This window comes from Toxorhynchites rutilus, chromosome 3, assembly GCF_029784135.1.
Source record: "Toxorhynchites rutilus septentrionalis strain SRP chromosome 3, ASM2978413v1, whole genome shotgun sequence".
Lineage (NCBI taxonomy): Eukaryota > Metazoa > Arthropoda > Insecta > Diptera > Culicidae > Toxorhynchites > Toxorhynchites rutilus.
The window spans coordinates 78,475,176-78,500,110 of NC_073746.1; the positions used below are offsets into that span (position 1 = coordinate 78,475,176).

Genomic DNA, 24,935 nt, shown 5'->3' on the forward strand with positions numbered 1-24,935 from the left:
CGAAAGTATACAGCCCTGCGCTGACAACCGTTTGACATAGCTGTCAACCAAAGCGTCATATCGTTAGTTGAATCTCTGCCATTTTACAATATGGATCGTTTTAGCATCGCACAACGTGTTAATTCTGTTAAATTATACTATAAAAATGATGAAAAACCGGCAAATGTTTTTCGAGCATTACGGACGGATTTTGGTCGTCATGGACGGCCTACAGAGCACACAATCGCTAATGTAGTGCGTAAATTCGAACAAACTGGATCCGTAGCGGATATTGTGAAACCTGTGCATCATCGCAATGTGCGTTCGGCCGAAAATATTGCTGCTGTTGCTGCCAGTGTGGAGGATGACCCGAATGTTTCGATTCCACGGCGTGCTCAGCAATTGGGCTTGTCAAACACATCATTGTGGCGAATTTTGCATTTGGACTTGCACCTACATCCATATATAGTCCAACTGGTACAAAAATTAGAGCGTGGTGACCATGGAATGCGTCGGGCATACGTCGATTGGGTGAACGAACAACAGCAGCAAAATGCTGAATTTTCGCATCAAATTTTCTTCAGCGATGAGGCACATTTTGAGCTCGGTGGCTATGTGAACACCCGTAATTTCCGTATATGGGGCTCAGAAAATCCACACGTGATTGTTGAGAGGCCATTGCATCCGCCAAAAGACACTGTTTGGTGCGCATTATGGTCTGGTGGAGTCATCGGGCCGTATTTCTTTGAAAATGAGGACGGCGAGACGGTAACTGTGAATGGTGAGCGCTATGGCCGCATGTTAACCGATTTTTTTGCCACAAATTGAAGATATAGATACTGATGACATGTGGTTTCAGCAGGACGGCGCCACGTGCCACAAAACACGATCGAACATGGACATATTGCGAACGAAATTTGAGGGACGCATAATTTCGCGTTTTGATGATGCCAATTGGCCGTCCAGATCATGCGATTTGAACCCGCTAGACTTTTTTTTGTGGGGTTATGCGAAAGACCGTGTCTATGCCAACTCTCCGCAAACTCTTGAACATTTGAAAGACAACATTCGTGAAGTTATGACCGAGATACCGCCCCATATGTGCCGAAAAGTCATCGAAAATTACCTGTTCCGGATATCAAGGTGTGCGAGGAAGCCCTAGGTGGACATTTGAATGATGTTGTATTTCACACATAATGGAATAAACCAAACTTTAATTTGAAATAAAAGTTTCATCGAAATTCGAATTCTAAGTGTGTTTTATTTCAATTTACTTTCGGAATTTAAAGTTGGAAAACCCTGTACAGTTGTCACCAGATTTTACAAATTTATCAGAAATCAAATGAAAACATAGTACCCATAATCCATGACTTGTGTTCTTATAATGACCACTAAATCAGCATCTCTAATGCGCTTATACCATAAATGTTTGCTTAGTTTATTTTTTCAGCGAAATAAAGAGTGTAACGTTCATAAAATCAGTTGTTGAAATGATCACCCCAAAGTTTTGAAGAAGGCCTGGATGAATATTAATCCTCAACACATCACGAATCTCGTTGAAAGAACACCTCGATGCTTGCAATCCGTCATTCAAACTGCCGATGGCCACACTAAATATTATAATTTGCAACATAATGCGTAATGAATTATTCCCAGCTATAAATGGACATTTTTCAATTAATTGCTTTTTATAGTTCTCGCTCACTCTCTGATAACAGTACTGTGCTTCATTTTGTCCAATACTGTATATATTTCTTGAAAACCCGTTACTGGTAATTTGAAGTTCACTTACCTTACTTACTTACCTGTTGTGTAGAATCAAAAATACTGTAATGAAGGTAAAGTGGAAATGAATGTGAATAAAAACACTTGCCTTTTCAATTAATTTTTATTAAACATTTCTCATGTTACAGATTTCTTCACTTTTTTTTTGTTTCTTTTCATCTCTTATATTACAAAACAATTCGCATTAATTTATTTTCATTCACTAGAATGTAATCCACGTGTCACTTATTATTCTGTCTCTTAAAATGACTCATTCTCCTTTCTTATGAGACCTTGGTTATTTTTCTACAGCCGAATAATGTACATCATCATCTTCATCATTATTTTCCATAATATTCTCTGCACACATTTCTTGTCTGTAACAAATGGTGCACCTTGTCAGAAATCAGGTCTGTAAAAATGTTTCGTTTTCATTCACATTTTCTTTTCTTGAGGATAAACAAAGAATATTCAATGTTCACTATCATCTATGTAGTAAAACTCTGCTGTGGTGAACTTCCAAGTTTTATGTTGTCATGTATGTTACGAGAATCTCTTTAATTTTTGATTTGTTTTTCTTCTTTCTTTAATTTCTATATGTACACGTTTGAATTTCGTTTTTAACGAGTGAGCGCACAATCGCGCTTATCACAAAAAATAACCTAGAATTGTAACAATGGAACAACCTACCTTTAAAAGGATTGAAACTTAGAATGCAACTTCTCTGTTGAAAAGTTGAGTCTTTTCATTTTCGTTTCTCGGCATCTCCTCGCTGGGCGTAAAATAAAATCTCATAAAACATACAACAAAACACAGCACCGAGGAGCGTCTGCTACACTTGACATTTGCATCCTACAACCAGTTTATCTCTTTTCATACATTCATATATAACTTTGGTAGTGAGTCGTATAAAATTTAACAGAAAAACAAAACCATTCATCTCAACTCCATCCGACCAATTGAGGATGTGAGTTGCTAAATAACAAACATGATTACACTATAGTCGACGAAACTGAAACGGTGAATAGTTTATGCAAGCAATTCCGCGCTTCGAAATACAATCCGAGACTAATCAATTGAAAATTAAATAATTCAAGCAATGATTCATCCATTTTGCTTCTTCTTTGAATCGATGGGATGAAACAAAAAAAACGAATCACTCCGGCTCGATATATTGTTTCATTCGATTCGATTTTGATTTGGCCCGAATGCTGCTTTTGATTTCACGATGGCAATCCAATCCTCTCCTTCTCTCACTACACAATCTAGATTCGCTAGTTCCAAAAAAACATATTTGTATAAAATGTCACATCCACAAGAAGTCTTCCGCGAATAGCAAAACCCCCGAAAGCAGCCGAATTGCGCGGAATGCTCTCGTCGCTGTCGGGAAAATATGATTTTCCATTCGCTCTAAATCAAACTTTTTGTGTTTGGTCTCGCTCGCTGAAGTTCATTCCGGTTATGTAATTTGTTTGTCATATGCTGTGATTCGTTTTTCTTTCTGACTAGTTTCTTTTTCTTGCTTTTTCTTCTTCTTTCTGTTTTCTCTTCTTGACTCTTGTACGATTTTTCGCTGTTTGGTATGGCGAGTGCTCTCGGAAGCAAAAACATCAAATAAAACCTCCCGAGAGTTCTCCAATGACGACGATAAAGACGACGACGGCGGCGACGGCGAAAAAAAATGTATCTAAACTTACATTTAATATTTACAAATTTATTTTTAAATAATAGTATTGATTGATTTTATATCTGCAATATTTTCCGTCTGCTCGGAACCACCGGCAGTCGAATCTTTCGTGTTTTTCTCTCTTCTACAGCTCTTTCTCTCTCTCTCTCTCTCTCTTCCTGGGAAATTGTGTTTGGCATTTTGTTTCTTTTTCCGTTGAATAGTTTTTATGAGTTTATTTTTGTTTCCATTTTTGCTTAGCTAATGCTCGTTGATATTTGCTCAAAGGAAAAAAAAAAACAAGAAAAGACTCAAATTGCGATTGGCACGCGATGGGACGAAACCGAAAAAGTAGACGGAATGTCCGATCCGTTCGTTCAGATTGACCAAAATGAATAAACAATAACACTGGAATTGGTATGAGTTTCGGCTGAAGGGGGCAAATTTTCGCCATTCAGGGTGGCTTGAGGTTTGGCTGATGTTTGAGTTTGGTGTGTTTCAACTTTTCTTGGTCGCAACATTGAATTTTCAGCTGGCTGAATGCCATCAATGAAATCGTAGGTGACATTGAGCGTAGCGATAGAAAAATAATTCTACGATGTTTAATTTGGATAATTTTTTTGGTTTGGAACTTTTTCTAAACGTAGCATTTTGAATGGAATTTGGCGACCATTGTGTTTTGCTCACAATGTTTGTTTTACTCATCGTTTTATGTTTTGTGTCCATCTGCAAACAAGTTGAATTTAGTTTTTCGTTAGCTAAAAATATGAATGATGAAGTGATGAAAATTTGAGAATGAACTTGTAAGTAATGCATCATATATTGGATTTTCCGTAATATTTTCCACTAGATAAAGTTCTCTGTTCCATGTTTATTGCATCAATAAAGAGAAAAATGATTTTCTTTGCGTAATAATGATAATATGGTGTTTTAAAACGATGAAATCGATCTGAGGAAGAATATGATGTGGTGGAGATTGACATTGAAAAGTCCTAAAATATAACACCGAATATGTTTTATGAACTAAACATTATAGGCTTCTCTGGAACTCTACAGCGAGACATTGGAGAAAAAACGTTACGTTCATCTATGCGTATGATCATAGATCTGCAAGATCATCGCATCGTGTAGAATAGTGCTACTGTTTTCTTTTTCCTCGTTGGAAATATTGAAAATCTTGGAAGATCAATTGATGATTTTTAGAAATCATTGCATACAATAATAATTTTTCAGAGAAATATGCGATGAAGTCGGATGATGAAGTGAACTAACTTTTTCTTAGTATATATTATGAGAATTGTTCCAGTTTTTGGACAGCATATTTTTTCAATGGGAGTAGGAATGATGAAATTAAAAAACGTAGATCATTTCTCTGTCAATATGCCACCCGAAGCCAAAAATTTGAAATTCATTAAATAAGACGAAAGAGATTGGAACTATCCGTAGGTTAGCCTTAACTATCATATTTTATTTTGTATTTTCTCATTCCTCTCAACTGGGCAATTACTAGAAATATATGAAATGGGATGTACGAGCAACTCCACATGCGCTGTATTCGGCTAATAATTACTCCCCGCTGCTTTTATTTGCAAAAAGTGAATCAAAAATTCTCCCACAAAACCGATTTCTTCCCTAATTTCCGAAATTCCACCTCGTGACATGCTTGTTCGCGCACATCCCATCCAAACACTCATTATTTTGATAGCTACTGAATATCCCTTCAAAACCACGTATTTGTCGTTTATCGAATCAATTGAATTTTCAAAATTGTGAATGTCAAAATTGTATATGCGGCACCCGATGCCCAACCAATTACCACACTTATCATCATGGGAGAAGCGGGTTGGAGCATTCTAGCCGGGGGATTTGTCTTAGGAAAAAAATCGTCACCTCTGAGCTTGTCAAAATACATAACAGTTCGGCTGAAAAGTTTATAAGGTGACACAGTAAAACAATTTTTTTTTGCAAAATTCAATTCTATTATTCAACATAATTTGCCTTCGAGGGCGATACAGCGATTATAGCGATCTTGCAACTTTTCGATACCAATTTTATAATACTCTTCCGGTTTTTCCTCAAAATAGGCCTCAGTTTCGGTAATCACTTCATCATCGGTCTTAAATTTCTTGGCAGCGAGCATTTTCTTCAGGTCTGCGAACAGTAAATAGTCGCTGGGGGCCAGATCTAGAGAATACGGTGGATGCGGAAGCAATTCGAAGCCCAATTCATGCAATTTTGCCATCGTTTTCATTGTTTGATTTTTTTTCCCAATAAAAAAAGTTGCTTAACTCTCAATGCTGTGACTCACGAACCAATCGACCGATTGCTGTCAAGTTTTGACACGTATCCATTGCAAGATGTTGCTTTGTGATAGTCAAGTAGATTTTTGCAAGAGGCGCCATCTACACGTGAACCTTATGAACTTTTCAGCCGAACTGTTATATGTCGAAAATATGAAAGTTCGATCATACAAATAAATTTTAAGGGGACAGTTTTGTAAATTCGATTCGCTTGGGTACTGTTGAAGAAAGATTAGATACCGGACAATAAGTATGTAATATTACACATTTATATGGCGTTTCTATTGATGAAATTAATTTACTTCCAGGAAAAATAAAAATTTTAAATAGTACACGTCCTAATTTCATGACAATGTTACGTTCGGATTACAGTGGTTTGTGAGACGCTATTCAGTATTTTAGAAACAATGAGAAATTATTGCCGCATGGGGTTACTTTTGACACTTTGGTTTTTGATTGTATTCTACCAGAAATAATTTCAAATTATTTTATTCTGAAAGATTACTAAAATGCAGCCGATAAACTGCAAACAATCAGAACGCGGATCATTTCTGTACCTATCTCGAGTGGAAATTCCGCTCTGGGAAACAATATTCTTCGTTGGACAACGCAAGAACAACGCGTGAAAGAATTAAAGATAATACGGCCAACTTGCTGAAATTTCTGGATGGAGCTCCTGCTCCCAACCAGGGTTTTTCATTTCCGAAAATGAGAAATGAAAATTATTTTTTATTTAATACTTTTACTTTAGCTAGAGTCGTTTTTTGATTGATTCATTTTAGTCTATCGGGGTAAAATGTCGTCTGTCGTCTTTTACTTACAATTTCGAAAGTAGAAGGTTTTGATGAGAATCGAAACTGCTCGAATATTCATTACCATCTTCAAAGTGTTTCATTCCGCAAGCGAACGGAAAGTAGCCTTCCAAAAAATTGGTATTAGAAGAGAAATTAGAGAGGATAGCAGTTACGTTTACCACTTACAACAACGGCGCCGACTACTGGATTCCATGTCTTCGGTGTAACCCTAATTAAACTATTGTTGTAAAGTCGATCTAAATGGGAAATCGTTTAATACAATTTCTAAAACATTATCGACGAAGTAATTGGCTGTTCATTTGAGCCTCAATGGAAGGAAATTTGAAAAATCCTCCTAGAAAAGAGTACCTCCTGACTAAATTGCTAAAACACGTTCTGAAGCCCATAGTTAAGTTTTCAGCGAAACGAGAAAGAAGTCCAAAATGCGTTGTGAAGATTTAGTCAACTGTTATCAGTATTTCATGACAAGCTCTACATAGTGCTTAATGACAAAGTGCATCCCAGAATACAATTGTTCAACTCAATGTCCAGTGAACTGTGGAGGAACCTGAACTCAGAATCTGTAATCTTCTCAAGATAGTTCATTACATTATTCAATTTGAAGTCTGTATGCGAACGAAACCACCTTCAAGAGGTTTGTTGCAATATGAAACAGTGGGGGTAATATGGGGAATACAACTAGGGGAATCGCAGATAATACGGACAGTGGGGGTAATATGGACAGGTGATTGATTCGTATAGTCACATTTTGAATTTTAGATTTCTGTTAATTAGAACACCTTCTACATGTTATTCTATAATATTTAAACCACCCTATGACAATGAATACTGATCAAAAGAGGAAAGAGGAAACAAAAACCGAAAATCATACATGATTCTGCGTGTGGATGTAATTTTAGCTGCTTCGATATTAAGCATTTTGAGTGGTTTAATATCAAAATTAAATTCGCTGATGGTTATATTTCGGTTTGTGAGCTAACAGACAAGCGATATTAGGTATATACGGAAACGTAAATTCATTTTTGAGTGGAAAATTCAAATTGTTTGAAAAATTTGTGCTGGTGGGGTAGTACGGACAGTTTCCATTGGTAGTGTAATAGACTGTGAAAAGTCTGTTCAATCTATTCCTAAGGAATGCCCTGCGTCTATAAACGGAAATCAAATCGCCAAATTTGAACTGTTTAGAAGCTGACTGGAACCAAAAGGAAAATAGTTTATACTGCTGAAAAACACGATATCTTTTCTAGGTGGACTTATTCAGTTTTTAATTATTTAACGGATATTCGATCTCCCAATCATAAATCGGTGGCACAAAAGACCTAGTGAATACTTTTGTCCTCCCAACTTATTTAAGGTGAGGATTTGAACGTTCACAAACGCTCAAGAACATTGAACCGTAGAGGCTAGGCGACATTCGATCCAGCCAATGAGCTTAGCCTTACCATCTTAAATGATGAACCTTACGTCAGAGTAGATCATATAACAGGTGACCGGAATAAATCGCCACAGTAAACAACTGCAACAGAAACAACCGCTTAGAAAAAGTGTAGTAGGCTAGAAATATTTGGCGCGGGAAAAACATCATGTGCCTCACATTTCTATTATAAATTTATTCTCTTGTTCTCGTTTTTCGAAATTTATTCTGAGGACAATGTAATGGGGACGAAGTCCCCATTTGGCGAGGATAAGGAATCGAGGCGGCCCATGCCGCCAAGATGACGCAATCCGAGTCCACCGCCGACCCGCCGTCGGAAGCGGCGGTGTCTCGCACGCAAACCTGGGATCCACTGATTGCCCGGTTAGTTTGAAACATAGGATACGATCCTTTAGCAATGTCCGACCGAGCTCTAGCGAGCGTCGGACGGTATACGTCTGCCCGGGGCGTTACGTTTGCCTGGGGCGATACGTTTGCCCGGTTAATTCTTGTTTTGAAATACAATACCGCGCCACAATATTTATAGCCTACTACACATTTTATAAGCGGTGGTTTCTGTTGCAGTCGTTTTCTGTGGCGATTTATTCCGGGAACCCATATAACAGTAACTATCAAACAACTGCGATTAATTATGATCTACCCTACATCAACCAGTTGCCTTCATTGGTCAGTCGATGAAGCTGACTCATCTGACACACTATAAATCGCACAGTTCGTAATTCCACGTATTCCAATCTCAACTAGTTAACAAAGCTTATGCTCTTCAGTTCTCAAAATGGCGCCCAAATAAGAGGAGCATCGCTAAAAAATGTTGCTCACGCCAAAAACCAAGCTCCTCGCACGCGAAATTTACAAAACTGTTAAATGTTAAAACTGTTCTCTAGCAAAGTTAGAATTTTGAGGAAGATGTTGAGTTCATACAATGTAATTTATGTAGAGTTGAGTAGAAAAATACTCCCACTCTTCAAAAAAAGTCACCGTCCATGGGGTGAGATTGGGTGAGATTAAAAAAATATTGCGAATGTTTTTGAAACCTACTTCCAATGTATAATAATTAACTGTGTTATTGTTTAATAATTAATCTTTTTTTTTGTTTTTGCCCCAATATTACCCCCATCGACGGTATATCTTTGCAGTACTAAGAGATAGAAATTATGTATCTTCAGCAAGGTTTCAAGCTCTACAATTTTCTCACGACAGAGCAAAATATATCGTATATACAAAATGTTAGTATTATTTATTTTTATTCTTACTTATTGAGAATTTAAATGAAAATACTCAATTATCCAAATCAAGATTCTGAACAACTCCTCTTAGAATATCCAACCTCTAAGATGCAAGGAAGGACGTGAAATTTTTGACCGTCGTTTTAAAAAACTGCCCCACTGTGCGACAACCAGAACTCGAGGGCCACATAACGATCCCAGATGTTGTATACGGGACTGCTCACGAATTTCGATTGCGGTGTCATGTACGACGAAACACACGGAAAACAGAATTTAAAGCAGCTTCCTAGATATGAGTTTTATTCGCATCTGCGGCCAGAAGAGAGATAGTCTAATCGCCACTGGGTTCGTCTACCAGGACCAGGACATATAGAATGACTGGAGAAACGTCCCCAAACGATGCCTTTTCCCAATGACCACGGTAACCCCGTTCTGTTTTGGCCGGAATGACCTGATGGCGCGATGGAATGGAATACCGAGAATAACCTGATTGTAGAGCCCAAAAATTATCCATCCAACACCCCGAAGCTCCAACTCATAGAGATATATTGTACCATATCTAGCAAAACTTTGAAGAAGATGCAAAAATAGTGAAAAGCTGACCAGAAACTCGAAACTCTCATCCAAAAAGTTATGACAGATAGACGATTCACTTAGGGATAGGACTATACAGCAGTTCCTTATGTTGAAGACATTAACACTATAGCCGATGATCCATCTTGAACTAGTGAAATTCCAGCCGATCAGTTTGCTGTTTGTCGCTGATGTTTATTCTATGAAATTCAAAAAAAGCTAAAGCTTTATCGTATCCAAAATTGATTGAGCACATTGTATGGTGAAAGTTCAATGTTGAAATATAGACCGAAGAATCTTCCAATCACGTATTTGTAGACCCCAAAAGAAACATTGCTGGTGCCAATTGACCAATCAAAACGCGGGATTTTCGATTAGATAGTGCTTGACATTTTTCAATTGTTCAATGATTAGCTTCATGAAATATATACTTTTTTTCATAGTATAAAATTAATAGGGAATGCCTAAATCACTTGATGCAGATCGCTCAAAAATCCATCAGCAAATGACTGAGTAATAAACGCTTGAAATTAAACAATTTCCGCGATGCGGCAGATTTTTGGTTTCTCAATTTGTACCCCAATATGTTCCCGATAGTCAAAAAGTCAAGAGCAAAATACAAAAAAAATAAATGGGCTTGACAATTCCGAAACAAAAAGATGAAAATATTTTTTTTAATTCTTCCTTTCTCTTCACCCAGAATCATTTTAGATTATGAATATTCTCTACTTACATTAAAACATCGATTCTTCAATTTCGTTCTTTTCTGCTGTGGTTTTTTTTGGTATTTGAAAAAAAAAGCGCTTTCACTTGAAGATTTAAACTGCCCGAATTTATTATCATTTGAATGGGCTGTATATCAGCTTCAGTTCTACAGGTAAAAGGGTGCTTTAAATTGAAAGAATAGATTTTCCCGGACTGTTTTTCCAAAAAAGGGGAATTAACCCTTTATAAAATTGTGCAAAGTAGGCAATTTTTTTCTTATCTGTATTATAGTGACTTTCAACTCATTTGGTTGGTTCGTCACTTCTACTTTCATTTTTGGAAGAATGTCGGGAGTGAGAATTGAACTCGTGACCTTTAGCGTGAGAGGCATGGATGTTACCACTACGCCAGATCGCCTCCAAACTAGGCAATGAAAACACTCAACCCTCAGAGCACATAATCCTTACACGAGGAAGAACACATTTTTACCTTTGATAAAAATTATAATAATTGCCACCACATATTTTGGCGCTGCTTTGTAAAATCACTTCAACGCGCCTTTGATTATGCAAAAATTAAAACAACATTTCTAGTGCAGGGATGTTTCTTTTGTATAGAAGATATAAATAGGCGAAACTAGGTGAAATAAATTAGTTCTAGTCTAGAGCTCAAACCTATAACATGTTTCTATTGAGTACAGAACCTTAAAGTCCTTAACTGGCGCAGTCGGTAGTTCCGGCTGTGGGAGTAAATGGTCATGTAGTGGAGTTTGATTCTTCGGCTTAGTCTTCGAGGGCATATCGGAGCTAGGAGGAGAATCGCCATAATTGTCCATCTTCCACATCTGCCGGAGTTCGAGGGAATATCGAACATACACCACTCGGAGAAACTTACGATCAGCACCAGGCGGAAACCATCATGGATGATGGAGAGTAGTTAAGATCCCTACATTCAGACCGACCGCCAGGTATACAGCCATAGAAGAAGGAGGGTAGCCATAGAAGAAGGAGGATAGCCATAGAGCAAGGACAATGAGTAAAGGAATAGCAGCTTCCTAATAGAGATCCTAATAGACATTGGTTGCGCGTTCGCTTAGTAAGCGATCGATCGTGAGTTCAAAACTCAGGGCCCTCATTGACCATCTTTGTATTGTTATAGAATAACTACGTCCACGCAACAATCATCAGCGATGGAGATCGATCCACGGTCGAAATAAGATCGATTAATCCATACAACATCGGGCTGCTGTTCTATTAATAACTCAACAATGATCATATCAAATGTCTCCGCTGTCCGGTCTAATTGGACAATGGAAGAACAGAAGGAATACTGTTGCGTACCAACGCAACGCGCACCTGTATTTATGAACTTGACTTCACAGTATAAACAACACTCGCATAAAACAACCTTGGTAAGAGTGAACGTTAGGGAAGAAGAGGAACAAAGAAGAAGAGAAAAGATAGTTAGTAGGAATAAACAAATGGATACGAAACAATAGTAGTTAGAGGAATCAAAGAGTTTTATAAAATTTCCGTGCGTTCTCATATGAAAATACATAAATTGTAATTTTTCTGCAATTACAATTTATGCATTTTACAAAGTATTATTTTAATTAATTTAGACTCACGTTTAGTTTCAATTTTATTTTTTATTTTTTTGTCTGTATTATAGTGACTTTCAACTCATTTGGCTGGTTCGTCATTTTTACTTCCATTTTTGGAAGAATGTCGGGAGTGAGAATTGAACTCGTGAGCTTTAGCGTGAGAGGCATGGATGTTACCACTACGCCAGATCGGCTCCACAGTTTCAATTTTATAAATTTCATATAAGAACGCACGGAAATTTTATAAAACTCTTTTTCTTTCCTCTAACTTCTATTGTTTCGTATCCATTTGTTTATTCCTACTAATTATCTTTTCTCTTCTTCCCTAACGTTCACTCTTACCAAGGTTGTTTTATGCGAGCGTTGTTTATACTGTGAAGCCAAGTTCATAAATACAGGTGCGAGTTGCGTTGGTAGGCAACAAATACTCTTACGCCTAAATGACTACTGTGTAATGTGCTAAATATATATATGATAAATGTGTGACATGTACACGATTAAAATTCGGCTCTGTTACAGCTAAAATGCTAATGAGCCTAAAATAAACAAATGGGATAAAAAACAAGTGTGACGCGAGCTTTATGACAGTCCAAGAGTTATATTATTGTTATTAGCATCCATTCTCATACCAAGTAGTGTTAGCTTCAATGGTGCCCATACCAATATGTACAATCGTGGCAGCCGCTAGCCTCCTGGCGAAGTTTAACATTGTCCCAAAGAAACAAAATTAATTCTTTAAGCGTGAGTTAGAAGCTATTGTTAACAGTTGAATCGAACAAGAACATTAAGTGTTTGGAATTAAATTCTGTGTGAATAAAAATGAATGCAGGACACGATTTAAGTATTCTAAGTATGACAGAAATTTGACAGTTCTATTTTTGTATTGTCTCGCATAGAGAAAGTCGTGTACCAGGGCTATCCAGAAAGTAGCAGACGCAGCCGTTATTTTGCTGTCATAAGACTCCTACACTTAGTACGCATTAGGTTGTGATAGCGAGTGGTAGGTATCTCTCTTATTTTTCTTAGAGTGACTAATTAAAATGTGCGCTACAATAGAAAAATCACGCCACTTGTGAAGCGGATTTAGCCACTGCAACGCTCGTAACAAACGTCTGCAACTTTCAGAAGAGCCCTCGAAAACTGATTACAGTAGAACCCCGATTAGCGGTGCAGATTATCCGCAAAAGCGAGTTCCATCATAAGATATGTTCGTTGTCAATACAATGTCATGTCAATCAATACACACGAATGTCGCAAAGCTAGCATTGTTATAAAAAATTGATGTGGGGCTGAGTATAAGTCGCAGATTTACTGCTAGAAATCGCTCCGTTTCAAAGATTTTGCTTAAATTTTGTGAAATTTAATATATTTTAGCAGGTTTGAAAATAAAACAAATTTGAACTATTTTTCGTCATAATAGGCTAACTGATAATCATCAAGAGTCATCCAAAATCCCTATAATCGTTATATTTAGTTATTGAATTTTGTTCTGCTAGCGATTATTTTACAAGTGTCCGATTCAGGACTATGCATTAAACTCAAAACGAATGTTCAATAAATGTTGAGCATTTGTTGAGCTTTTGATCTCCAACCAATCGATTTAGAAACTTGAATTTTTCACAACCGCGCATCGGTTCAAAAATGTCCAATTAACGCCAATCCAAATCTTGTGTTTCCCCTCTCTCAAGGAGAGGATCTTCGAAGTTGGCGCGATTTTTGCGCCCGTCACAGTAGGAGCGCTGAAGCACAAAGCTTCAAGTTTTGCCGAGCCAAACTTTTGTCAATTGGGGGGGTAAAAACTTTCGCCGGCAACAGCGCGGTGGAAATTTCCCACCTTGCTCTCAACTGTGCTAACTTAGTTTTGAAGCGAAAGTACTTTGTAAGTTTGGCTAGGACCGAGCAGCACTTAAAGTGTAAGACTTCGATGCGTTGAAACAAGCCAACAGCGGTGCCACCAGCACCAAGGATTTGCATTTCTGAGCACATTTCAGCTGCACAAATATACATTTTGGGGAATGGCGAAAGTTGCCGCTTACAGCAGTCGAGGAGAAAATGAACACAAAACTAACCTTCACGCGCAATTCTGGTGAACTTTGAAGGACTACCTCAACGTAAGTTTTGCTTGCTTTTTTGTGGAAGAGAGCATTGAATTTGGTTTTGTTTAATTCTAGGACTGATTTTATTTCACTGTTTGCTTATCACCTACTTATCGACTAATTCACTTGTCTATAGTTTACGTTGTTTGTTTATCCTCAAAATACAAGGTTGTCAAATTCTTACAGTTCAATTCGTTAAATATTTATACCTTTTGATATCTACACCGTTCGAATATATGTATATAAAAAAACCATTAACTACACCTATGATGCGAAGTATAAAAATAAACCATTCCGAAACACAAGTTACTTTTAACTAACGTCATCGTCCTCAATCTGAATCTTGGGCTCATAAATATTGACTAACTTATCAAAACGCGGCCCCCATGTGGATAGAAAGCTATACTCATGGGGCTCATCATCGGTACCTGGAGAACAAGGGAGGAAAGGTGAAGGAGAGACAAACCGGTCAAATCAATCATCTCGTCATTTCTTAAGTTGTAGGTTTTGCTATTTGTCATGGTTTGGAGGTTGGTGAGTAGTAGTTTGTCGTTTGGGACGGTACCACCATTGCGGTCGTCTCGGGTCGGAGGAAGAGTATGGTTTTAGATGATTGTTTAGATTTACCTGACTGTAAGGAACTTAGTGAGCCAGACGTACTCCCACAACCTTCGTATGCGTAGTTCCGCAGGTCGTCGAAGGGCCCGGAGGCGGGATCGACATCCGCCCGTCGCTTCCGGTCGTCCAGGAACACGTCGATCTTGGTGACGACCTGGTCGGACACGACGGCAATATCGGGACCTAGACAGGGGCATTAGGAATCCGCTTTTATGAGGTCAAAACAATTCGGTTGGAGTTCCAACAGAAAAAAAGAAAAGGGGGAAACAAAACCCGCACGAGATACAATAAGAAAAAAATGTATCATGCCATAAACGAACAAAACGAAGGGGACAGGTGAATGAGGACACGAAGAACCGAAAAGACAAGTGAATCCGAGTACACTTGTGCGTGGGAGTGCAGCTAAAGGTTAAGAAAATACTTACGTACGGGTGGTGCCTTGTGCTGTACCAGTTCCGGTAGTGGTCCTATAGGAATTTTGAGGGTTTTCATGTCGAACGCAGTCATGTCGTTTTCTCCGCCGCCTTCGTCACAGTAGTTGATGATGTTCTCACGGATGTCGTCCTTCGTGCCGGTTTTCTTGTTGAAGTTGGCCGAACGGCGGCGGGAACAGGAAAAATATAGGAATAATAAAACTAAAGGGAAACCTGCATTAGAATAATTTCGGGGAACAACGAAATCTGCAGTCGACTCACTAATAATCAGCAGTAGACATGTTATGACGGCAGCCAAGGCACTTGTGCTGAATTTCAGCGCTTGTCGCTCCTTCAAGAACTCGCAGCTCTCGCCCCAGTACGAATCTGGACAGATGCACTTGTACTTGAGCCTGGGCTCCTGGTTGATGCAGGTTCCCCCGTTCAGGCACGGGTAGTCTAGACACTCGTTCCGATCGATGCAGGTTTTGCCCTCGGGCGAGATGATCATGCCATCCCCGCACCTATGTTTTCATTTGGAAAAGTAAATTTTGAGGAAGGATTCGTCGAGAGGAATTAAACTTACGCGCACTCGTACTTGTTCCAAAGGTCGACACATTCGAACGGCTCCGGACAGTAGGCATTCTGGCACGGGTTATTGGAGGTGCAGTAGCGCTCGATGTTTTTCGCCATTGTGGCTTGGCCCCACTGAGTTCCGTTAGTAGCCGGAGGCAGAGGCAAACTCTTACCGTCCAACCTACATAAACAAAAACACAACGTGTTCAATGTTACCCAAAACCCAAAAATGTTATCCAAAAGTTCGGAGATCAGGGTCACCCACCTTATATCATCGATGCAGCTCTTCTGGTAATCAGCCTGCACATCAAATGTTTTCACTCCAGTGAACTCTGGTTTTCCTCCAGCATAGACACCCTCCTGCTTATCCACCGACAACCATTGATGCCCATCGAACGAGAAGCTTTGGTTGAAATTAGCACCCTCTCCGCCGTCCAGCTCCAAGATGGCTGCAGATCCATAACGCTGTATCTTCACCACATGCCACTGGCCATCATCAACCTCGACCGCGCTTAGCGAAATCTCATGCTCCTCCACCTGGCCGGAGTTCAGACTGTACCTGAACAACAATCGGGCTTCCTTCAGTTCGATAATACCGTACTCACGCATGTGTTGATCGCTGATGCGAAATAGTTCCCCGTATAACTCCCTAGTGCGGAAGCGCAACTGAATCTGAGTTGTGAATTTGTCCGGTTCGAAGCTTAGTGCGTATTTCACGTAGCTGTGGGTCTTGAAGGTGGTTGGTGTCGTCGGTAGACTACAGTAGGTACCTGACCAGCCCGGATTGCATTCGCACTTTGCCTCGTCATAGTTTCCAACACATTTTCCATGTTCCAAACACTTCGCCACCTGTGGATTCATGTCGCAAACTTCCTGAGTGTACAGACATCCCGGCATGGTACCCTTCGATAGACCCGGATGCGACAGATCGTACAGTATTCCGTTGTGCTTGAAGTTGCGCATGCATCCTTCGAACCCAGCTGCAATCGGCATGTACTGCCAGCGGTTGTAGGTGTAGTCAAATTTCTCTCGGAATACGCCACCTATTTGGAGGGGTGTATTCAAGTTCAAGTACTCGTTGAACTGTGGAACGCGACCAATGGCCTGACATGTGTGATCGACAAACTCGACCAAGTTACCATCATCTGCTTCGGAGATAACAGCTGTTCTGCAGTGATCCACAACCATCTTCACCTGATCCGTGTCCCAGAAGAGATCGATTCGGTGCCAATCCCCATCATTGAGCGGAAGTTTCGTTTGTATTCTTAACTCCAACGTTCCCGAACCGTAGTCGAGTAGGAATCTTGGATAGCCCTGCTCCAGCTCCAGAGCGATGAAATCTGACTGCTGATACTCATCGCCATCATTCGGAGGTACAATCGGACCGTTGTAGAAGATTAAACCATCCGGTTTCGTTGTAATGATTTCTACGCTTATGTGGGACTTATCGCACATGTCCAACGACGGATACCAGGCCCAACCATTTCCTCGGAAGCTCCGCACCGTTTGTTGACAGCGAGGACCAGTATAGCCAGGGGGACACGAGCAGCGAACTCCCGATTTACTCTCCGAGCACCGGCCCCCGTTGAGACACGGATGGGAACTACATGTCTGCTGCTGTTTGTACTCTCTCGCACTACACATGCACTCCGCTGTGGACTTAATTTGGACTCCAACCAGTGCTGTCTTGTTGGCGTTGACCAGGCTGGGATTTGCCTGGACTTCCATGATGCTGGTACACGAACCATTGCAGTCGGCATTCTCCGCTAAACACTCGTCGATATTGACCATCGTTATATTGATCCCTACCGCTAGCTCTATGTCCTCCTTGTGTAGCAGAACCACCCCATTCAGTTGTACCGCTTTGTAATAGTAAGCGCTTCTCGCCGAAAACCTAACATCTGTAACCGGCGGACTCTTGGTCTTCATCTGTACACTAAACACATCCACATTCTTCTTGTCTATATTCAACAACTCGGCCAGTTTATCCCGGAAACGCTCCAGTTTACTCTTGAAAATATTCTGCGCCCGATAGTTCCAGATGCGTATAAAATCTTCATCCGTGATTCCCATGAGCCGAATCGAACCGGAGTTTACGATCGCTTCGTAGGAAATATGTTTCACAACGACCGACATGTTAGCGTACGATTCTTGCGCATGTTTGCGGTCATATATCTTGAACCGCAGCTTGTACCGTCCTTCCCGGGCTCCCCGTCTCATCGTAACCATGCCCGATGTATCATCTAGTTTGAATCTAGGATTCTCGATCTCATCCCAGTAGAACAACTTGTCTGACGTATCCCAATCATCCAGATCGTTCACAAACACCCTCCCGATCGGGGTATCCGGTGCTTGACCCTGGTAATTGTACACAACCACCTCCTTCGATCCGGGCTGCATGATGTTATCGTTGACATCACCGATCGTCACCGTCAAGGTGCTCGTTCCTGTCTGGGGAGGATTGCCGGAGTCCTTGATCACTATCGGGATCTCGTATTGCTTCCTATACTCCCGATCGAACGAACCCAGCGATGACACAATCGCCATTCCATCGCCCTTGGTACTCTGTTCGATCTTGAAGGACGTCCGTATCACGTCATCCGCGTCTGGATCCATTCGGAATTGAAACGGTGCTCCGTTGCCCATTTTCCGATCGTCCCGATCCGTTGCGGATATCTCGATCACTTTCGAGGGTGGGGAATTCTCCAGCAGAATCGGTTTGTACTCTTCGGCGAACACTGGCGCGTTGTCATTGACATCCTTCACATCAATAACGAGCGTCGCGGTGGCCGTTCTCGGTGGAACTCCATCATCGATCGCCAATATTTCCAGATGGTACTTTGGGATGGTCTCCCGATCCAACTCACGTTGAATTGTGACCGTTCCCTCGTCGCTAATGGCGAACTGACGTTTGCGATCGGTCGCTCGGTTGATCATGTACGTGATCTTGCTTTTGCCGGCCTTATCGATGTCGATGGCTTTGAAGCTGACCAACGCTTTGCCGATTTCGTCATTTTCGGACGCATTCGCGTCCAGATGTGGCCGACGAAAGCGCGGTGTGTTGTCGTTAAAGTCTTTCAGTTTCACAATTACCCACGAATGATCGACGTGGTACTTATCGGTATCGTTGATTCCTTCGTTGTCGGTAACTTGGATCCGGAACCGAAACCCATTCATCTGCATGGGATCCTCGAAATCTAGTGGTTGGGTCACCTTCAAACTCCCGGTTCCATCGCTATTCTTGACCATCGAAAACTTGTCCGCCCCATAGCCACTGCTCTCAATGATCTTATATTGGAAGTTATTGATTTCGTCATCATCGTTTACCGTTACGGTCAAAATTGGTGCCTCCGGTAGAACATTCCCATCTGTTTCCTCCACCTCGATGAACCATTCGTCTTTAGTGAAATGAGGTGGCATATCGTTCAAATCCTTCACTTTGATGGAGGCTGTTCCCGTGCCCTTGAGGCCTCCCCCATCGGTAGCTACAATTTGTAGCGAGTAGTCGGGTGTCTTTTCCCGATCCAGACAGCACACGGCTGTCGTTATAACGCCGGTGTCCGGATTAATGTCGAAGATCGGCAGTCCACTGTCCTCTTCGATCGCGTTCTTCTCAATTGAGTACACAATTTTTGCATTCAATCCCTCGTTTATGTCATCATAATCCTCGGCCTTTATTGTCATCACATACATTCCGGCCGTCCCGTTCTCCGTCACATTACCGTAGTAAACCCCCTGCGGAAACACCGGCGCATTGTCGTTCACATCCTTCAGATTGATTTGCACCTCGGTGAAGCCGACCAGTCCCTCACCGCTTTCGTCCTGTGCGAACACGGTGAATTTCCACGATGCTCGCCCGTGGGGCGGATCACGATTGAGTGGCTGTTAAAGACGGAAGAGAGGGTTGTTGGTTGCATCACCATCATTATCACAATTATTCAAGGCGCACAACAAATGGCTACCAACCTTCAGTACGAGTATTTCCCCCGTAGCCTTGTTGATGTCGAAATTACTCTCCGATGGATTCTCGGCGTCAATCCCAGGCCCGGTCAGGAAGTAGATTATATTGTTCGGCCGTTCCACATCGGCGTCCGATGCTGTCACCTGCGAGTAAAATTGAAAACAAGAGAGAGAGGCACATTTAATGTTGGGCCTTAAGCATATACATTGCGAAAAGCGCAAACGTTTATCCCGGGAATGGCGTGCTGGGACCCCCGGCTTTGATTTTATTAGTATTGAAAAATGTTGTATCTATACAAACTAGTAGAAACAAAAATAAAACTATTTAGTATAATATGATATTACGTGACGAATGTCCGAATGTTGCACATTCTGTATCACTGATAAATTCTAATATAAATGTCGTATAATTCATTGGAAGAATTATTATTCGCGTAATTTGTGATAAAATTACGGAGAGTACAATAGCGAAAATGTTTTGCGTCCATTCAGGATGGTAGGAACGACTAAGGTATGACTTCTACATATTTAAATTATGAAGAATATTATGAAGAAGTTTGGATTGAAACTGACTCCGAATGGTAAACTAATGATGAGATGCATATAAGAAGCAGCAAAATGGTGCACGTAATGTTGGATAATGAATGGAAAATAAATAATCTAAAGGGTGTGTCACATCAAATTGCATCACGGAAAAAACGCTGTAGAAATTCGCCCAGTAGACCGATCCTTTTGAAAATTTTAGACAGTAAAATAACTATTAAACAACTTTTGGCATTTCCTTTTTATTCATACTTCGAGCCCAAGCCCGTATGCTCGCACCTTCCTCTTTACCCCGTCCATAAGGTTCTGTACAACGTCAGGTTGTAGTTTTTTTGAACAGAAATCCATTTTCTCTTGAAGTCCGCCTCCGATTTGACAACTTTTGGGTTCTTCCGGAGGTCCTGCTTCATAATCGCCCAATATTTCTCTATTGGGCGAAGCTCCGGCGCGTTGGGCGGGTTCATTTCCTTTGGCACGAAGGTGACCCCGTTGGCTTCGTACCACTCCAACACGTCCTTTGAATAGTGGCACGAAGCGAGATCCGGCCAGAAGATGGTCGGGCCCTCGTGCTGCTTCAATAGTGGTAGTAAGCGCTTCTGTAGGCATTCCTTAAGGTAAACCTGCCCGTTTACCGTGCCGGTCATCACGAAGGGGGCGCTCCGCTTTCCGCAAAAGCAGATCGTTTGCCACACCATGTACTTTTTGGCAAACTTGGATAGTTTCTGCTTGCGAATCTCCTCCGGAACGCTGAATTTGTCCTCTGCGGAGAAGAACAACAGGCCCGGCAGCTGACGAAAGTCCGCTTTGACGTAGGTTTCGTCGTCCATTACCAGGCAATGCGGCTTCGTCAGCATTTCGGTGTAAAGCTTCCGGGCTCGCGTCTTCCCCACCATGTTTTGCTTTTCGTCGCGTTTAGGAGCCTTCTGAACCTTGTATGTACGCAGGCCCTCCCGCTGCTTGGTCCGCTGGACGAATGAACTTGACAAATTCAGCTTATTGGCGACATCCCGGACCGAACTTCTCGGATCACGTCTAAACTGCTTAACTACGCGCTTGTGATCTTTTTCACTGACGGAGCATCCATTTTTGCCGTTCTTCACCTTCCGGACGATGGTTAGGTTCTCGAAGTATCGTTTTAGTACTCTGCTGACCGTGGATTGGACGATTCCCAGCATCTCACCGATGTCCCGATGTGACAACTCCGGATTCTCGAAATGAGTGCACAGGATTAATTCACGACGCTCTTTTTCGTTCGACGACATTTTTCCAAATTTACGAAAAATTGACAGTGAAGCATGGCCAACGTGATATATACACTCTTATCTGATTATAAGCGAAAGCTGAAGATATAATTCTTAAAAATTAAATTTCTACAGCGTTTTTTCCGTGATGCAATTTGATGTGACACACCCTTTACAACATCTTCTATAAACATGGGCTTTGGTGCTGGTAGGTTATCTGGTTGGCGCTTCAATTGAATGAAATTTAGTGACTTATTAGTCCTTCCATCGAAATTATCCAGAAATGAATGAAAACAATTTGGATGTTGCAGTGCAACCAGTTTAACCAAATGGAACTTTTTTTGGGCATATGTCATAATTATTTCTGTCAGCAGCGAAACGGATCATATCTTGAAATTCAAGTGTTCATCAGTAACATGCATTTTTTTGCATTGAATTTATTTCATTTACAAAACTCTGAAATATTTATGTTATACATAGGAGGTGATTCGCATTTCAAGTTCATATAATCATACATGATTCGATTGTAAATTGGTTACAAGTGAGACACATCCCATGTTTTCCCATTACACTAGTCAATTGTCTTTTGGTTTTATTTATAAATTCAATAACCTACATGAAATTTAACCCTTTGCGCCTTTGAAAGAGATCCTCTTATCTTTCCACGCTAATAATCTTTTGTTTACAACGTGTACCATTATCTATTATCCGTAGAAACTGAGTGTTAATTCGTAAACCAATTAACTAGACATTGAAATTAGCTTAGAAAGATTGTATACTATTACATATAGTGGGATAAAGTATTTGGTATAATTCGTTGTTGTGGTGGCTGAGAGCAGACAAACGACCGCAAATGGTAAATACCCTGCTTAGTCTAGCCTCATTATCTGTACAGGTCGTTGATAATAATATGTCCGAGTGCAAGCATTACTACTTATTCAGTTTGGTTGCAAATTTGGTTTCCCGTGGTTTAATCCCAGTTAGTTGATGAGCCTCTGATGATTTTGTCCGGGATCATCCTGAGGAATTTATTATGGATTCATAGGAATTTTAAGATGATTTGTTTGTAGGCGGCAAGTTTGTAATTGTTGTGAGAGGGTGATATAATCTAGAGTGATATTTGAGGCGACCGAGACCGAAGAGCTTTTTTATAATTTTTGAAACACTGAGAAAGAAAATTAACAAAATAGAAAAAAAAATTTTTTTTTTATGCCAAATGACTTAAAAATGCATAAAGATCTGGTGTTATCTCGAAAACCAAAATTTTTTGGCCGAAAATCGACTTTTTGGGACTTAGCCTGAGTGGCCAAAAAAATCGAAACTTTGAGTGCTTCGAGGCAGCTGCTGAAATTTCGCACAACTCATTTTTTCGGGCCAATAAACAAAATGTACATGGTCGGTTCTTCCAATTCGATAATTTTTTTTCCATACCTTCATTGCCTCTCAGGCCAAAAGTTCCAAAAGTTCGATATCGGCCAATTTTTTTTTTTTCGAGATGATACCAGATCTAACACCCCTAACATCCCCCAATCATGTCCGATTGAGCTGAAGCTTTGCACAGATCATTTTTTCGGGCCAATAAACAAAATGTACATGGTCGGTTTTTGAAATTCGATGATGAAATTTTTCCCATATATCCATTGCCACCCTAATATACAGTCTCTTTCACTGTATATACTGCCGTTCTACGCATAGTTGTCCCATGTTCCAAAATCAGCATTTGAGAAAAACGCAATCAAAGTTTTCTCACATATTGGTCTACCAAAAGCTTTAAGCATTTCAATTTAGCAATACACCGGGTTTTTTATAAGCACTATACTATTGTTTAATGAAATGTGATAAAATCCCCTCACTGCATGAATCAAGCTTGATTACGGGTTTATAAATTCATGGTGGGACTGTTATGCTCAGAATATCAACGTGGGATAATTGAACTTGATGTTGTTTTTTGATATACTGGGAACAATCAATATTTTTTTTTGTGTTTTTCCGAAAGATTATGCATAGAAACATAGTTTTATGAAGAAATGAGTGATCTGCAACACCTTCGCAGAATATAAATCTCATCGTTATTAAGTATTCGCTAACAAGGTGTACACGTGTTCTGTTAAACTTTTTCTTATTTGTTTGAGAATTAGTACGTTCTTCCAAACCAGAAATGAGTGCATTAGGCCTGCTGAAAGTGTGACATGAAATTCTTGTGCTTGAACCGACTTATTCGATATGGATCTACAAAAAATGCATGTTGGGATAGTTATGAATAGAATATCAACCCGGGACAATTGAGCTTGATGTTGTTTTCTTTAAAGTTGGGAATAAACTATATGTTTTTTTGTGTTTTTCCGTAAGGGTATGCATAAAAACAACGTTTTATGAAGAAAAGTGAAAATCGTCAAAAAGTAACATGGGACAACGTTGCGTAGAACAGCAGTATAATCGTGTCAAACAAAATGTTTTTTATTCGTTTTTTATTGCATGTATTTTTCGTTTATTGAAACTAGAAGAAGAATTTACACCCAGGTTTTTTTACGCGGTTTTTTACGCGGATTTTCCAATTAACGCGGTTTTTGTACGCGGATTTTCCAATCAACGCGGTTTTTTTTACGCGGTATCCGCATAAAAAAAGACCATATCAAATTTCCCCCTCAGCTCACATTTTTCTCTTTTGTTCCCTCAGAGTATATAACGGTAATTAGTTCTTGTAACGGAACTTAGCGCTCATGAAGAAATTAGTGCCGCACCTTATCACGATTCTTATGAGGATTTTAGGTGTTAGGTAACGGGTAGCTCAACAGGCTGTACAACGGGACGGGGTTTTTACGGGCAGCGATTCGTGAATGGATTTCCCTGTCTGCTTAGCTCTGGACGGTCCAACAGTGGTACTGCACGTGCATCGGCAGTAGAGTGTACAAATCACAAAGGAATCTTCTAGCAACAGCAGATAACCTCATTCGTGAGGAAAACCGAACTATAGCTACCAGTAACAAACGAAATTGCAGGAAAAAACTACGGGTTTTCGGATGCGAGTAACACTCAACTTTTTACTTCCGTTCTACGTAAGGATAGTCCCATTTGATATCTATCATTAGGTGACATTTTTTTTACGCGGATTTTCCAAACCGCGTTAGGTAATTTTACGCGGTTTTTTTTTCGAGTACGTATTCCCCGCGTAAAAAAAACTGGATGTAATTTTTAATTCATTCCCCTAAAGTCAGAAAACACCTTTCTCACATGAAACATTTTTTTCCAGAATCTCTCAGGAGATGATAGCTGATCATATTTGATGAAAATAATTCTTCTACGCGTATGTTCGAATTTCCACAATGACTGAGTTATAAACCTTTTTTTTTTTAATTTCGGACTCTGTTGCCTCAAACTGGCTCTACACCAAGAAGCACGCTGCGTGAGCCAATTCTCTTAAT

The 24,935-nt window shown here is 40.2% G+C and overlaps 1 protein-coding gene across 4 annotated transcripts in view; it reads right to left on the bottom strand.

Annotated features, from left to right (window-relative positions):
• Positions 1–1,885: 1,885 nt before the first annotated feature.
• LOC129774911 (neural-cadherin-like) overlaps positions 1,886–24,935 on the bottom strand; it is a 1,140,595-nt gene continuing 1,117,545 nt past the window's right edge. For 2 of the 4 annotated variants that reach the window (XM_055778980.1, XM_055778978.1), the window contains 7 exons: positions 19,736–19,873; positions 16,035–19,651; positions 15,780–15,950; positions 15,476–15,717; positions 15,206–15,415; positions 14,790–14,963; positions 1,886–14,590 (listed from right to left, as the gene is read on the bottom strand). In XM_055778980.1, coding sequence (XP_055634955.1) covers positions 14,475–14,590; positions 14,790–14,963; positions 15,206–15,415; positions 15,476–15,717; positions 15,780–15,950; positions 16,035–19,651; positions 19,736–19,873 — 4,668 coding nt within the window. In that variant the 3' untranslated portion in view covers positions 1,886–14,474. Of the gene's footprint in view, positions 14,591–14,654; positions 14,964–15,205; positions 15,416–15,475; positions 15,718–15,779; positions 15,951–16,034; positions 19,652–19,735; positions 19,874–24,935 lie in introns of those variants that run through there. The other 2 variants (XM_055778981.1, XM_055778982.1) reach the window with 2 other exon arrangements.